Genomic DNA, 17653 nt, shown 5'->3' with positions numbered 1-17653 from the left:
ACAGAGGCCGAGAAAATAATTTAAGCTGATGAGCCTTAATATTTCAGATACCAGAAGTGATTTATATCAGAAATAAACACCATTAATTAATAATATTTAAGACATTTTTATATGTCCATGTTATTTTATAAGTCACTGTCCTTTTCTTAAGATCACCGAAATGTTCAAAGTACTATAAGTGACCATTTGCTAAGCAAAGCTAATTTTGTTAAATGACAGACAAATTGTTAGAAAGTAAATTACCATATGAAATAAAAATGTAATTGATGTGTCTGGCAACGCTGAAGTATAGACTTGCCTCATTACACCCATGTGTCAAAAACTGCTTTGAAGTTTTCATAAAGATAAAGATCTTTAAAAAGATACAATTATTTTAATATATATTTTAATATATCTAATATTTGTCAATTTATTAAAGTATAAGAGGTCTCACATCAGCAGTTTAAAGTGTAACAAAATTGAGATAGTGGTTGTTTTTTTTTGTTTTTTTAGGCTCAGTTCTTACACCAGCAGTTCTCCCCAACAAATCTGTAGTTCATGACATGCTCAACCTACAGGCAACAAACCTCCTCAGCAACGCAGTGGAGCTCTCATCACATTATCCAAACACAGATACACATGAACTGCATTTCCACCTCAGGAACTTCCCCAAGGGACTGTGATTTTTTATTGTTTTTTGTATTTCCACCGCTGATACCAGTCTTTAAATTAGTATCTAGGGTTATTATTTTATCCCCCAAAAGTCCCTGCTAGGGGGGGTAGTACTTTCCAGAAATACAGATCACATAAAATACAGATTTGTTGAACCCTCACTGGGGAAGTTCACTTGTAAAACAACAATTTAAGAGTCAGAAGCAGAAGCAGAAAGTGATTGAATAGTAGATAAAAATGAAAATGAGATGAAGCAAGACGAAAATATAAAAATTAACTAAAGAAAGTATTTAAAAACATATGAATATAATTGCACAGAGATGTGGATTGCCCAGGATAGTTACATTTTGTACATTTTCTACATGATGTGTGTGTGTGTGTATATATATATATATATATATATATATATATATATATATATATATATATATATATATATATATAGATAGATAGATAGATAGATAGATAGATAGATAGATAGATAGATAGATAGATATGGACGATTGTGATGTCTTCATGCACAAAAAAATGTAAAAAGAATCCATGACCCTTTCATACGTCAGTGGACTAATTGGCCTTATCGTTGTCTATCTGTTGGCAAAAGGAACCTTTTCAGTTCTTGAAAAGAGTTCTTGGAACCAAAAGTTCTGGGGACTGGGTGGAAACACAGCTATATATAATACACATCCCAACTCCAGACCCACCCACACTTTCTGGATCACACTCATCTCCCCGCTACCTAACATCACAAACCCTGTGCACCCACCCCTCCGTGCTCCACTTTGTTGTGCATTTCTTAATTGTTCCAGTGTCAGCTAACAACGCACAAACAGTCATGCTTCTCTGCTCCAGTTCCCTTTACACAAACCTAATCATCTTATGGCCGACAATGACACTAGTATTTACTGTACAGCCATGTTTCTGATTTTTGCTTCACATGATGGCATGCCTGGTGCCGGAGCCAAGCCTCTCCTGAGGTTTATGTAGCTAAAGAATGTATTTAAGTTTTGCTTTTTATTTAATTTCAGATTGAAAATTTGAAGATGGATGGAATAAGATTAGAAGTTTTCAAAAAAGCCTATTGAACTATTTTAAGAGGCGTTAATTCATTTCTGCATGTGCAGTTAATAATTCAATGGTTTTGAGTATTACCCACAGTACACACTACCTGTGGTTACCTAAAATAGAGTTGCCCCAGTACCTATCTGCAGACTTGACCACACAGAAGCAAAATACACAGATCATAGTACACGAGACACTAAATGATTGTCTTTTGAGTCACTTGAGTGACTAATGTAGTTGAGTTCTGAGTGCAGCGCTAGTCGGTAAGATGAAGCTTTTAAATGTGACAGCGTGTCTTTATCAGCTTTTCTATGTACATTGTGTGTAATCTTATGACAGCCCCTGGCTGAAAATGGCCCCTTTTTTAATTCTCTGTACTAAAAGTTAGGAACTCTGAACTCTTCATCTGTCTGGTTTCTGCTTTTTCAGAGAGGAGACGTGGCCTGCTGGGTTTCCCGGTAGAAACCGGCTTTCATTCTGGCCAGAAGAGAAAACAATAACAAAAACAGCTGTCCTTCTCTGTGAGGATCAAACTGTGGTCAGACAATGATCGCCGAGTCCCCAGGGGCTTGTGAAAGGGTCAACGGTGGTGCTCTGTCTGTGCGGAGGTTACTGTGCCACTGTGTGATTGGTAAGTGTGTGTCTGGGTGTATCACTGCATTCAATAACCTTTTGTATAGTTACCATGGCATCGGGTTAGCATCAAGACTCGTCATGGACGCTTTCACAACACTTAAAGCCGTACACTTCAAATTAACATGTTCTCATTTATACTTAAATCAATTTACAGGACTTATTAAGTGGATCTGAAGGCCTCATTTTAGTATCTTTTGATTTCCCCACACTAATTAGTCTTTCTGGAGTTTTAAAGTAGAGATCCTCTCTCTGCAATAACAATTAACCAAAGCGCTTGCACAAGTGCTCAGTTGTAAAATTATACGTGAGAGGTTTTTATTCACACAGAGTTTTGACACTCACCACGCAGCCAGGCAGCAGTGGAGTTCCTCCATCCAGGCTCGTCTCCAGTGAGTGCACTCTGGGTGTTGACATCAGCAGGAGTCTGTCCACCGGGGCTGCAGGGCTCTCCCATTGTGTGGGTCACTTCACACTGGCAAAGCCTTGACCACAATCTTCTCTCTTCCTCCCTCTCCCTCTGTGTATCTGTGGATGTCTCTCTCTCTCTCTGCCCCGCTCAGGCAGCACAACAAGTCAAGGCATGTTCCAACACGCCACCAACAGCCGGACCGGTGTATGAGCCTGCTCCTAGACCAGAGGGGGAGGAGCAGAGGATCAGAGAGAGGGGAAACCCAGGAAAAAGACCCAGCATGACTCAGCCTGCTTCAGTCGGTTAGCATACACAGCTTTTACTTTCCACACTCAACACATGAAGGGGTTATTGTTTGAACATAAATTAAGCTGGTGGACACGGTGAAGCAGATTTCTTTAGCTGAAGTGAGGTGACAATGCCGACCAGCTGAAAAAGTGTAAAAGAGAAGAGCATTTTTGAATTGGTCTGACTTGTTAAATCATCTTTGTTGTTTCACGGATCATAAAGAACAGTTTGCCTGCAGGGAGTGAGTTCTTTCTCTTCTCTCAGCCTCCCTGTCCAGCCGGTGGAAGCAGCAGCAGCAGCCTTTGTCTTTTAGTGGCTGAAGCTAAAAAACTCCATCTTTAATGCTGTAATGGATACAAGTGAAATTAATATTGTAGCTACAGTATTGCGCTTCATTCATAGTCTTATTAGCAAGTAGTGCTGTTTTATCCTTTACACAGCAGAATGAATAGTTTATAGAAGCTGTAACTGGGCACCAGCACAGCATACTAATGAAAGCTGCTGATTCATCAATTGATGTTACACAGTAACCCACTGTAGGTCACATCAATTACAGATGAAGCCTATCAGCATGAATTAAACGACTGGGAAGATCTTGAGGAATGCATGCGCAAAAACTTGAAACGTGAAATATTAATATTTTCTCAGATTTGTGATGTTTAATCATGTCAGATCTGAATTTAAAGGTGATGTATTAATGCAGTGGAGAAAGAATCGTCTATCTGATGGATCAGAGAGCTATAAAATACAAATATACATCTATGTACAGCTTAGCTACTGACACATTAAACTGTGTCAAATGTGCAGAATCATCACCATCCACGAGTGCTAATTATGCAGAGCTGCTCTGATGCTAGCTGAGGGTTTTTTTTTTTTTTCACTAGAGGAGGGGTAATGCCAGTTCATCACTGCTGTAGTGGAAGTTGATCACTAGGCAGATTCTGGATGCAGTAGAAGGAACCAGCTCAGCAAATCTCACCCGCTTCAATATGGTCTCAATCGGGTTGCCTGAGCATCTCTTAGAGCAGCGTACTGTACATCACTGGTGCTGCTCTCCACTCTACTGCAGCCCGTCAACAGACTGATGACCTTATCAATGAGAGAACAAAGTCACTATGACGTTACGCCCAGAAAGAATTCAGAGGGTAGTACCCCCCCCCCCCACTGCATGCAACTAGAGCAACTTTGTAGAAAAGACGAGCAGCAAAGGCGTATTCGCCTGCAGACAGTTGCTTTAATTTATTAGAAGTGGTGATGCGGCACTGCACTGCACAGCAGCGCTTTGACAAAGTGCCAGCAGTAGTTTCACCAATTGAGTTGGTTCTTTAATTTACGGCAGCATGACACTATCTGCTGCTTGCACAAGAGTGAAATGTGGACAGCCTGCACTTTAATTGCTAAATTATCACATAAAACTGGAATTAATTCATCTTGTTACCTGGACACAGACTACAGCTGAGGCCTCACACACCTGAGGGGGGCGTGTGAGAGGTGGAGGGGGTGGGGGGGCAGGAACCCCTAGCCCAGCAAGTTCAAAGCTTGCTGCATTGATTACATCATCGGAACTGGAGTGCTGGAACGGGACAATGCACCATCGAGAGGAGGGGGGCCACCGGCTAATCTCACCATTGCCTCCCTGTGGAGCTCCATGAGCAGTGTGTGTGTCTGTGTGTGTGTGTGTTTGTGTGTGTGTGTGTTTGTGTGTGTGTGTGTGTGTGTGTGTGTGTGTGTGTGTGTGTGTGTGTGTGTGTGTCTTCTGTCTCTAAACTCAGCTCAGTCCAGTCCAGGGTCCAGACGGCCTGCTTCCCCTCACATTTACCACCAGTGTGTCACATGACTGAGGGGCTGTCTGTGTCTGTGAGTCTCGATGAGCAGCACTGTGAGTGTGTGTGCGGTAACGTCTGTGTGTGTGTGCATGTATGCTATTCACGGCCGGCACTGCAGGAACTCAGCTGCTGCAGGACACTGCAGGATTGCTGTTCTGCTGCTGGCTGACTGGCTCTTGGTTTTTTTTCTCTCTCTCTCTCTCTCTCTCTCTCTCTCTCACTCTCTCTCTTGCTCTCTCTATTCACTCAGGCAAATTGCTCAAGGAGGATGGTGGGAGCATGTGCTGCATACTTTTTCATCAGGGGAGGGGAGGGGGGAGGGTGAGTGTAGGAGAGAGGATGGGGGGAGGTGGTGGGGCAGAATCACAGAGGTGCAAAGCATGCCGGTGAGGCGCTATGCTGGGCAACTGTACCTCTGAGAGAGACTACAGTAGAGAAATTGGAGATGAGGCAGGAGGAGGAGGGAAGAAGAGGAGAGAGGGTGGGAGGTGGGGGGAGGGCAGAAGTGAGGCGCAAGGAACATCAGGTGAGTGCGGCAATTTCCTTTGCTGGCAGTGCAGCACCCACCCTCAGTGAAAGTGCGAGCCATAGAACTGCAGATGTTCCAAGATGATGTCAGGCCCCGGCGGTGGCGCGGACCTCATGTACATTTAGTTATCGCCCTGTTCCCCCGCACTCACCCGCCTGCAGTGGGGAGAAATCCAGAGGCCAGAGAGATGCTCTGGACCTCAGCCTCACAAAGAGCCCGATGACGACGCAGGACCCGCATTTCAAGGTCTTAGCACAGTTACCTGAGGTGAACTCAGAGCCAGGCGAGAGCCAGGTGAAGTGACCTGGCTGGATCCATCATCAAGACCTCCCAGACAAGTTTCACAGCACAATTTTCAACTCTGACTCACTTTTATATGAAGCTTTTCGCCCACAAACTATTTTTACATGGCCTTTGAAAGGGCTTGCAGTCGAGCATAGACAGAGCAATATGGCATAAAAGACAAAAGTAGCAACATCGACTTTTAGAGCAAAAGAGTTGCTGAGATACTGCTGCACTGATATTATTGGAGTGGATGTTCTCTGAGAGACCTTTTCATGTCTGTTTTTATCCCAGAGACAAGTAAAACTAAAATAAATTTTAAAAAATACATACACAACCACCTCAGTACTTTCTCTCACAGTATGTGCTAAACTCCCCAAAAAGAATCTTAAAAAGCCACGCTCTGCCCTGAAATCCACTTTTAGGACAGCAGAAAAGTCCCAGTAGCTAGTGCACAACTTCATGACTGCAGCACAGCTCCCCTGTCCCATGCAGGCCACTGTAGCCTCGTCCTCATTTCCGCATTTCAGCACTCAGACACAGACAGCACAGGACCACTGACACAATAGATCCTTCCTACCAGTTTCCAGCATCATATTCACAACTAACACATGCTGCTAAATATAAACCCAGAACTAGCAGAGAAAAGTGGAGAGCTCGGGACTGTCTGTTCTTTTGTTAAAGCTAAGTCAGCAAAGATAAAAGTCTCCTCCACTGAAGTCTTCCATCCTGGCTAGTTTTTTTTATTTTTTATTTTTTTTGTCCTTGTGTCAAATGGCGAGTCAGCCGCTATCTGACACGCCGGCTGCTATTTCCAGCCCGTACCATGCTTTAAACATGGATGAGGGAGCAGCAGAGCCTGACTGCTAACTGGCTGGCTGGCTGGCTGCTGCCTGGTTATTGCTGGTGCAGAGGAGGCTGACACTGATGAGACAGAAGCAGCCGGGAGCCTCCACACTGCAGGCATGCACACCGATATATCAACTCCTGTAAGGCTGATTTAGGAAGTATACCGTCCGATGCAAAAGGAGAGACAGACATTAGGAGACAACATGCAAGGTAAAGAAGGCTAGAAAGGAAATAAAATGTATACCTACAGATGAGTCTCGGACTGCATCGCTCACGGGGCGGCGAGGAGGAAAACTTCTCTGCACTCACTCTGAGCCTCATGGTCGCTTGTGATGTGCCTTCATGGCGCGGCAAAGTTGACTGCAGCATTGCCTCCTGAACAGAATGACATTGTTTGCACTCTCTCTCTCCCTCTCCCTCTGTCTCTCCCTCACTCCTCCTCCTCCTCCTCCTCCTCCTCCTGTACGCGCTCGCTCCCCCTCCTCTTCTTTGCACGCTTGCTGGCAGCATAAACTGCACAGCTCAGCAGTGTTCCCCCACTGCCGCAGCAGATCCTGCATGAGCTCTGCGTATCTGAGTGGGATGGGACTTTTAAAGGGGAATGCAACCTCCAGGGTCAGTGTGTGTGCACATCCTCAGTCCATCCTCCTCCTCTCCTCCCTGTCCTCCTCTGCACCCCCTCCACCCCCCAACCCCCCCACACCAAAAACACCCCTGAGAATCATCAGTGTAAAGGACTCCTCACAAGAGAGACCCCCTCCACACACGCATAACTCTCCATCCCCCTTTAATTCATTTTCACACTACAGCAAAAGCTGCTTTGAGATATGAGTGTGCTCAAACCTCAGTGAGGAACAGTATGCTCCACAGAGAGGCCATCTCCACTGGTGTGATTTAGAACTTGTCAGATTATTTCTAAAATCTAATTTCCTCAGAAAATGCCCGGAAGGATTTCTCCTGCTATGTTTTGAAGAAAGATCTTAAACTATTTTAAAAAAATGTACATGGAGGAGCAGAAAATGTGACAGTTTAAGGCTGGATTAAGAAAGTCACAGACTTGGTCACCAGTTTGAAATCAAAATGATCCTTTGACACCTGGTGATATATGACAGATACATGATTAATTACTGTACTCTATACTAAAAGAAATTGTTTAGACCATGTACACCAACAAAACACAAGGCACACCACAGGATAATTGTGCACAGATCACCAAAGCATTTTGACACACAAGCAATAACAATGCAACAATCAGTAAGTGAATATTGCTGCTATGTCAGAACTCGCCCAGAAGTTCACAGTTCCCACAGGAACAAAATAACCTTCACCAAAAGTAAAATGTCCTTAATCTGCAGTCCCTTATACCTGCCTTTCATTACCCACAGTGCAGTGCACTACTGGTGCTATTCTGCAGTGCGCTAAAACATAGAAATATCTTTGACCAACCAAATTTGTCTTTTGCGCGTTGCACAACTCTGTGAGAGTGAGATCATCCATCATTTAGTCAGCCAATAAGGTTGAACTTCTCTTTCTGCAATGTTCTTTACTACACAAAAATGCACTCAGTGGTTCACTCTCTCAGCTTTCTGTCTTTCTTTCAGCGATGACGTTTGCAGTGCGCTGCATGGGTTTTTGTATGGAGAATGGTGGCTCCATTACAAATTCTGTGCATTTCAGGCATCAGCGCCTCGGCTGTTCTCTGCAGCAGTGCAGCGTTCTCTGCTCCTCACTGCAGGATCCAGGCCTTTTTCCCCCCCCTTTTTTTTTCCTTCTTGCATGACTTTGTTCTGCCTAGGACCCCAGGTGAACCCTGCGATCTTTTGTCCTCTGGTACATGCATCTCATATTAACCTTGAATCTATCAAGTCAAGGTGTGCTCTCACCTGTTATAAGAACATTAGTGTTTGTGTATTACATCAAGGCTTTTCTATCTGATTAGCTTGTATCCCTGCCCTTATGAATCCCCGAAAAGACTGCTGAATCAGTAAAACTCACATAATGGATCATCTCTGATTGTTGACGATCTGCTGCTTGTCCATATCAATCAGTGTCAGCGTGAATCATAGGTGTGCATCGTGCCGTCAGCTGTGAGCGGAGCGTCATCCCCTGCATGTGTGATCTGCATGCAGCGCTGCTACTGCAGCAGCCTGCAGAGCCTCGCAGCATCTGTCCTCTCCTCTGTACTCTTTGACACCAGGGAAAATGCCCCCGCCAGCATATCCCTCACATGGCCCACGCCATTTTCAGTAATGGCATCCCCTGTGATGAATAAGCCATGAGGAGGGGCCCTTTTACATGTCCTATTAGATTACCTCGCTATGCTTTACCTGGATACTGTCACCTCATCGCCTCTGGCTCTCCACTCTTCTTAATATTCTCTCTTGTTAGCCCAGCCAAGGGCAGAATGTGTAAATGTGTGTTAGGGCTCATAGATCATACGAGTGCTGAGATTCAGAGTTGAGTCATCTATGCAGCTCATTGAATGTGTACACACAAGACTCTCACTCATGTTTATGATTTGCATTAAGAACTTGGAAAACTGCCTATTAGGGTTTTTGTTGCTGATGAGAACTGTTTATTTAAGTAGGTGATAGCATCATAGCAGGCCATCGTCAATGCCTGATTGCTTGACTTATCAGACACAACCTGTGATGTAATGCTCATCTGAGGGGAAAAAAAGGGATATCTGTCACAAAAAGACATTCTTGACGCAGGCAGATAATGGAGCCGAGCTGGTGCATTTGCATGTGTTTTTTCTTTGACCATTCACAGTCGATTCCTCGGCTCCATTGATCTGTCCGTAAAAGATAATAGACATATTGATTTACAAGCTCAGCAGCTTGCTTGGTTTACTCATCAATTCAGACAAATTCTCAATAGTCCTCAGTCGAGGAGGCAAATTGCCTTGACTGACAGCTGACTCCTGTGTCTGTGAAACTTTTTGGGTGCACATGGCAGAATTTAGCTCTGAAAACCTTGACAAGATGTGAAATAAAAAAAGGGCTTCAGTGAGTGTAAGTGATTAGGTGGTTTTAGGGGCTATCCTTTGGGGAAATCTGACATTGGTGATGAAAAATTGAGTCAGAGAGGAGGTAATTGAAGCTAGCTAGCAATAAATTAACTTCACAAACATCTTTCTCTCTCCGCTGGGCTCACTCTGTCTGGCGTAGAGATAGACTGAATGATGGGAGATTGTAGTAGAAGGTGTTTCACTGCGCCAGTGCTTCTTTGTTGACCTCATTTTGTAAAGCCGAGCAGATTCCTCCCAAGGCCAAGTGGAGTTAAAAAGACACACACTGTCAACGACAAAAGAGGCCAAATGTGGTTGTGCAGAAGTGTGCACACAGCAGTGCAAACTGCTCAACACTCACACTTGTGAAATCACAACAGAGATTGTTCATTTTACCGACAAGGAAATCCTTCTCTCAAAGAAGCACTTCCAACATCACTCACTGTGTTATTAAAGGCAGAGCTCAATATGTCAAACATATGATGTGCAAAGAGTCATCGGTTTCTCCCTCAGTATGAGACAGATAGTAATAAGAGGTGTGTGATGGATTGACATTATGGTGAGTGGCTGAACTTCTGACAGCTGGCTGCTCGGTTGTGGAGAATAAGGAGCGGCTCTGTCAGCGTCAGCAGCAGTCGGCTTGTTCTTTACACAAACGCATAATGCACAGATCAGCCTAAACTGAGGGAGACTGTCCTCATCAGGCCTTCACAGAACTGAACTATACATTTCAAGCATTGTGGTGTAATATCTTCTGTGTTCTACATGTTATGTTGTGTCATGCTGATGAAGGCTATGGTAATACTAAGTGCTATCCTGTAGGCAACTGGACTTGTTTCAGTTTCTTGAGGACATTTCACCTCTCATCTAACTAACTGGAGGGCAGTTGCAGCTTTAACCCTGTCTAGGTGTGTCCCGGCAGAGTCCTGAGAGTCGTTGACCTAACCGGCTTTCGTGTGAGTCGTTAGGGCTAGGTGAGTCCAGGTGTCAGTGGCTGCTAAGCAGTCTGGGGAGGGAACACAGGACAGCATTGTCGGTGGGTGAATCTGGATTTCTATTTTTCACATTAAGATGCCTGCACTTAAATATGTAAATTGTAGAGCAGGTAATGTTAATATTTCTTGGTTTCCAGTATAAAGACTTTGGACCTTGTTCATTGTATCTGTACAAGTAGAATGGAAATTCTCATTGAGCAGTAAACCAACATAAGTGGCTCCCTTTCACAACCAGTTTACACTGAAGAAACAACCAAAATGATCATCTTGAAAACACTTAAGGACCTCACACTGATGCAAAATTTCCTTCACAGAGACCTGCCACACTCCGTCAGTGTAATGCTGCTCTTCCTTTAATGAAACATTAATATCTGTGTGATAGAAAAAGCAGAAAACAACTTTATGTTTAATATAAAATATGAATACTGCATGATGAAATCTAATCTACAGAATATACTGGAGTCTCCGGTGTTTTTCCTGTGCCATTTTCATCTGCAGAGATGCCGGGCAGCTTGTTATTTTTGTCTTTTTCCCCACTGCATTGTGTTCTGCGTTCCAGGTTCTTGGAGGAGTGTTGCATATCCCCCACAACAACTCGTGTCAGCTGGAGATGTGTGTTGACTCCTGGCCTACATTCACTACTGCCATTTGTTATCGTCGAAAACAGGTATAGCACACAGGGACAAAGATAACTTATATGCTCCTCCAGAGTGGCCTGTTGATGTCTGTATCTGCCTGTGAAGCATTTCAGCAGCAGCAGCTTCGGGGTGATTCCTGACATATGTTCCGTCTTCAGCAAGGATCCAGCAACACTGAGACGTCTGCTGCTTAATGAGAGAGTCTTAAACTGGAAGAGTGGACCTACATTCAGAGGTAGTGTGAAAAACTGAAGGCATAACATTCACTTAACTGTTGTGTTACTGAGTGTATTAAATGTTTTTTTTTTTATGGATACGTTTCATTTTGATAAACACCCGTAGCAATATACAGTATTCCTATAAGAAAACTGTGATTCATGGTGCAGTTACAGCCATTAAACAATACTGTCTTTCACTGCTAAATTATTTTAAGGTTCACCTCCTTCAAATACAGAAGACATGAGATAAGAATGTCAAAGACAACAATGAAGGTATTCATGTTTTTTAATAGTGTTATATTAGTCATAAAAAACAATGCATTAGTAGTGAGTGAGTTTCTCAGTACTGTGTGCCAAGCCCACTAGTTGCCGGTGAAGGCGTAAATCTTTATAAATGGATCACAAGTATGTATTTGATTTAAAGCAAAAATGACACAGTAATTTCCTGAAATGGCTGTTCTTTGTAGCTTTTATCCAGTGTTACTCAAACATGAGAAAATAGTGCATCTTTTAAGATTGTTTTAATAACATTTTTTAGAGGTCTGTGTCACAGAGCAAAAGGATATACATCAGGCCATGGATGGAAAAGTTGTATCAAGTCATTGTTGATTTTGGTCTGTAGTGAGATTTTTTGACACTGAGAATCATAGAAAATCACTAGACTTCATTTTTCCTGTTATATGTGTGTATGAGCTTGAAAATGACACACACACGTTGTCACATCTAACAGAATTAATTCATTTTCATTGGCGAGTTGTTCCATTAAATGCTTACAATATCTTGTAAAAAATAGCCAAAATTTTAAAGATAGCTCCTGTTTTATTGGATGAAACTTGAATTCAGCAGGTCCATGGTTGTTTAGTGTTTATTCACTAAATTTTGGGAGTTTATTTTCTATTATAGCCTTCACACAGGAGAGCTAGGGCTAGCTGGTCAGCATGCTAACTTCAGTAGATATCTCTATAACACCCTACATAGACATTGTTGACAACAACACTGTTGTCTCTTCGCATTCTGAGCATATTTTACAAATCTGTCTTTTAATGTTGGAACTTATTGTATAATTCAGTATAGTGCAACACACCATGCAGTTTTAATATCAGAAAAAACAAAAAAACAACAATATCTTTTATTAATCAGGTAGTCCCACAACAAGTCATGGTTAGGGATGCACCAATCTAATATGCTGAAATGATATTGACACAGATACTGACCTTATAAAACAGATAAGGTACTCTGTCAATGTCTCAAAAAAAAATTCTCTTCATTGCCATCAGTTACATTCCTTCATTGACTGTGAGCCACAACAATCCCTGGCCTCGCGTTTCCTCATGTAATAAACATTCTATTGAGTTCTAGGCAGTGTGATATACAGATGTCAAATTTAGGAGGAGGAGAGCTCTGGCGTTGGAAATCTGGATCAATGCATCCTTCAGTATGATGAAGAAGGTAACTTTTAAAAAATAAGTCACTTTGCTTTTGTGTCTCTGGAAGGTATACCAAGCTCACATTGTCAGCTCATCAAAGAACTTGCCTCCCTCAGTGGACTCTTTATCACAGAATACGGGGGCTATCACTCCTTCATCCACAACATCCTGGAGAAAAAGAGCTGCCAAGAGTGAGTTTTAGAAATGTATTCATCGGCTCAGTTCAGGCAGCTCCATTATTTTTCACAACTGAGTAAGATAATAAATCATGATATACATTTCCTTGATTCATTTGTTCACATTTTTCTCTGTGGCCCAGGAAAGTGTTGCCGCTGCCAAATTCCATTCTCAGTGAGTCCCGCGCTGAGCTCATGGACGCTCTCTTGCCTTATGGAGGCAGCCAGGGGAGCCTCAACCACGTGAGAGCCTGCATAGACCATCTGCCAAACCACTGTGTGACGGATGAGACGGGCCGGCCTGTGTCCTGGATGCTGTCTTATGAGCTGTGTGAGCTGAGGATGGCCTACACCCTACCAGAGTACAGACGGGCCGGTCACTTCCTGGCTCTGTCTCTGACTGTGATTGGCAAGATGAGCTCCGTGTGTCTGTCCGTCTACTGCCACGTCCACCGGCAGAACCAGGGTGTTTATTAACGCTGTGACCTCACGCGGCTATGCTGCCTGAGCTGGTATTGAGAACATGTCAGTGCAGCTAATATGCAAGGACAGACAGTAAGGCGGACTGATGACAATAAGGTCTGTTGGATGATTGAAACCACACTGGAAAAATAATGTTTTATTGTAAAAGTGGAACATTTAACAATTACTTTTCTTGTTCTGTGAATTCTGTTTTCCCTGCAGCACTCAGAGGATGCTGCGCTTTAGACAGTTTAGTCCATTTCTGACAGCAAACTCCAAGTAGAACAAACTCCAAAATAACATTTTTTGTGGCCTTAGGGTGGATTTGATGAATATGCCAGCCATGCTCCTCCTTTCTATTTACGAATGTCCCTCAATCTGAAACAATTCTCTGAGAACAACACGAATCTGTCTTAAGTTTGACCCTCCGGCATGTGCTGAGCGGCTTTTCTTGAGGAAAAGAGCTCCTAATCTGCAGATCACCCAAGGAGGCTCTCCTCCACCTGGGACCCTTCCCCGGAGGTGTGCTGTTTCACTGCTGATTGCCTCTCTGTGTTTTAGCAGCAATGCACCATTCAAGTCTGCAGGCAAACTTGACAAATGAGCAGCGATCTGAGCAGAGGGGATGCTCGTACTGCACCACACATCCTGTCCCATCCACATCCCCCCGTCCCGCAGTGGTGCACCTATCCTCACTGACGCCCTTTCCTCACTCTTAACCAGCAAGCGCTCCTCTCAAAGTCAAACCAGTAACAGCAAACGCTAAATGCATGTTTGCTGACGCGTGTACGTACACAGATGCGGTTAAACGAGTAAGTAACATAAACGTGTACATTCCTGTGGCTGCTTCTGCATTGTAAATTTATAGCTGCACAAATTACCATCCTTTATCCCTTTGATGCTCAGAATAATAAGTGAGTGGTTTACATTCCATTTTGAAATATTCTATCATCATGACTGCATGTCCATAATAATTAGTAAAAAAAGCTGAAACAATTATTGTATAAAATGTCATAGAATAATTAAAATTATGCAAAGGTGACTTACTTAAATTTCTTGTTTAGTTAAACCAACACTCCAAACTAAAAATATATTATATTTAAACAGTTGATTGACTATTACAATAGCTGCCAAGTTAACAGATAGTTAAAAGCAAAACATTATTGTTTTTCCAGCTTCTCCAATTTGTGAGTCGTTGCTTTTCTGTTTTTATGGAATGGTGAATTATTTTTTCATTATTTTATAACGTTTTATAGACTTATCAATTAATTTAGAAAATAGGAGATTAATCTATAATAGAAGCAATAATAGAAACATTCAGTTTTTGCAACATGATTGTCAAACAGAGAGGGTGTAATAAATCTAAAAACGAAAGAGGACTGCTGACATCAGATTAAAAGAAGAGTGTAAAATGCATCCCGGGCCTTGTGATCAATACTATGTGATTATAATTAACCAACCAGAGGTCAGTTTTCCCAGACTGATTGATTTTCTAAACCTCACTGTCCGTGCACACTCCTCTAATAACTGGTAAAGATTAATTTTATTGCTGCCCAAACATTTCTGCTTTACAACGCTGGACTGCACAGGTCTTATATTGCAAGCCATCCACTGAAACATGAGTCGTCTTCTCACCTACAGCATGAATCTATTTGAGTGTTCAACCTCCAATACAGTCAAAGAGGTGTAGGACGATTTAGAAAAAAAAAAAGAAAAAAGGGGGCTTTAGGAGGATTTTATGCAAGCTGCATCAGCTGCAGATCTTTGCTCATCTCAAGGCGGGTTTGTGAGTCAGAACACAAAGTACCTGACGGCTGAACTAGTTCTTCATCAGTATGGTGCCTGCAACTGCAACCTCCACTTGAGGACAGCATCCACCCACTGGTCCTCCTCAGAAACTGCATCTCAGTACAAGTGAGGAGCGGAGTGTCTGACGCAGCATGCGATCATTCACCTTGGCTGCGTGTGCTGCTGCTCAGACTTGCCTTGGTGCAGCTGTCCGCACAAACCCCCACCCCCCACACCCTAACCCCCTATAGAGGCAGTGCACTCTGCCAGCCGTGGAAGTGGGACGTACTATCGATCCTGCTGAAATGATGGTTTCTAAAAGGGAGGCAGTAAGCATGTCTGCACTCCCCTCCTCCACTGTGGAGGGGCCCTGAGATATCACCAAGCTCAGCACATTGCACCATCACCGTATGGGAAAATGGGATTTTCAGCGGGAGACGAGCTGAGGGGAAGGTAATTCAAGTCGCCAAGCTATGTTCCTCGCCGAGGATGTAAAATGAGCCATATTACCTTCAGAAGCCTCACCTACTGAACAAATAAGGTCATTTTAAATGTCCTATTAATTCCAGTCTTTGTCACAGAGAAGATACCAAGTGAGAAAATTTACATAAGTGCTTAAGTTAAGGAGCATCTCCTAATATTAAACATTTGTAGCTTTGAGCACATGTTCATGAGCCATCATGTCTCACTTTTATTGTACTATTCTGTAATTATTCTGAATTAGAGACAAACAGATCAAGTATAGTTTTATGTAGACATGGTTCACAGGATAATGTGAGTCTCTAGACCTCGAGCCAAAGGTGTACTTTCCGGAGAAACCACTAGATGGCATCAGTGTATGAGTCTTTCCCAACACTCAGGTGCAATTTGGTGCACGTGTATGCAGTGACTCATACCAGGCTGCAGATTCAGAGGAAATTCTGAGCAGGGTTTTATAGTTGCTAGTGTCTGGGGCACAAAATAACACTAAATAAGAGATGATAATCATTTACTGGGCTCAGTGTTTATGGAAAAAAAAAAAAAATACTGTGCTGCTTGTTTCCACTCCTTGTATGAATGAATCTTGCTGTTGTAAAGGACATCCTGTAACCTAAGATATTCGCTCAGAATATTAGAAATGACTGCATCAGTTTTGTGGCACATGAAGGTCCAGTGCACGGTACATCATGCTTGTCCATCACAATACTTGACATTCGCCTGGGGTCAGCGTGTCAGCCAGTGACAGGATCACAAGTCGTCTTAACATCATTCTCTGCTGTTTTAAACCATGTCAGCGAGGGACTGAATGGCCTGAAGGTCAAGCTGAATAACAAAGTGCTCCAGTGTTTCAGTCTTGTGAGCATTCGTGGGTCGCTGGGGCTGTCGATAATGTCAGGCTCCTGCTGTTGGGTTTTTGGGTCATAGGGGATGTACTTGACAGACTGGAGTATGAATTATCAGTTATGGTTCATTTTCCCTGTCACACATCACATGCATGCCCTTTGGACAGAACATAACAACATGTTACTGTCCTTTTGTTAATTTTTTTTTAATTTTTATTAATAAGACAGAAATATCCCATCTTTTTTTTTGCACAGACATACTAGAGAGACCATGCACTCACTGTGAATGTTAAGTCACAATGTCAAAAGCTCAAAGCAGCTTTTTATAGTTTCATTATTTATGAATTAAAACTTATTTATCAAACTAAAAGAGACCGGGAGTGAACTGTGGCAGTGTAATTTCCTACCTGACTCGTTCAGCATGTGAGCTCAGTGTAGTCTGCAGTTTAGGGTACACGTTAAAATGATCCTGAGGTGGTGAGGCACTGAGCTGAAGTCAGTTTTATATTGGTGAGTGTATTATATCTTCCTCTTTGCCATTATTGCCACCATGGACATATGATGTCATTTATATCTGTGGGTTTTATTTGAGTTATATCAAGACTGTGTATTGCAGCTTAGCCTGTAGTTACAAAATAGGTTAATCTGGGAATCTAACAATCTAATATTTTTTAAATGAATATGTGATGTTTCAATATTTAATTGCATGTTTTCATGCAGCTACATTGGACATTCAGTAACTACTTTGTCCTACAACTACCTCTGAAATGTGTTTTCACAAAATGTATTTTGTTAGTTGCTGTGTTTGTGAAATGTCGTGTTCTGTGAAATGTTGTGTTTTCTGAAATGTTGTTGTGTTCTCTGAAATGTTGTTTTAGACCCCCAGGGCCATGGTTATGTACAATAACAAAATAAATGTTCTACAAGATCTGACTTGATTTTAAAAACAATATTCCTATCATTATTGTTTTTGTTTTCATTATTATTATGATTATTATCATTAGCAGTGGTAGTAGTAGTAGTGGTAGTAGTAGTTGTTGTTGTTGTATTATCCACACAGCTGCATCAAGTGCTTTTAGGACAAA

General features: G+C 42.5%; 1 protein-coding gene across 18 annotated transcripts in view; it reads left to right on the top strand.

Moving 5' to 3' along the window:
* Nucleotides 1–17496, top strand: part of LOC119022616 (glycine N-acyltransferase-like protein 3) — a 23415-nt gene extending 5919 nt beyond the window's left edge. For 13 of the 18 annotated variants that reach the window (XR_005076019.1, XR_005076022.1, XR_005076018.1 and 10 more), the window contains 6 exons: nt 2143–2344; nt 2910–3060; nt 11097–11204; nt 11281–11410; nt 12888–13011; nt 13140–17496. Coding sequence is in view for 2 of the 18 variants with exons in the window: in XM_037103686.1 (XP_036959581.1) it covers nt 11148–11204; nt 11281–11410; nt 12888–13011; nt 13140–13473 (645 nt within the window). In the remaining 16 variants the exon portion in view is untranslated. Of the gene's footprint in view, nt 1–2142; nt 2345–2698; nt 2739–2909; nt 3061–5122; nt 11205–11280; nt 11411–11608; nt 11667–12752; nt 12843–12887; nt 13012–13139 lie in introns of all 18 variants that reach the window. The other 5 variants (XR_005076020.1, XR_005076021.1, XR_005076017.1 and 2 more) reach the window with 5 other exon arrangements.
* The last annotated feature ends 157 nt before the right edge of the window (nt 17497–17653 follow it).

The sequence above is a fragment of the Acanthopagrus latus genome, chromosome 7 (assembly GCF_904848185.1).
Source record: "Acanthopagrus latus isolate v.2019 chromosome 7, fAcaLat1.1, whole genome shotgun sequence".
NCBI lineage: Eukaryota > Metazoa > Chordata > Actinopteri > Spariformes > Sparidae > Acanthopagrus > Acanthopagrus latus.
The sequence above is the reverse complement of the archived record's forward strand: the minus strand, read 5'-3'. Positions and strand labels throughout refer to the sequence as shown.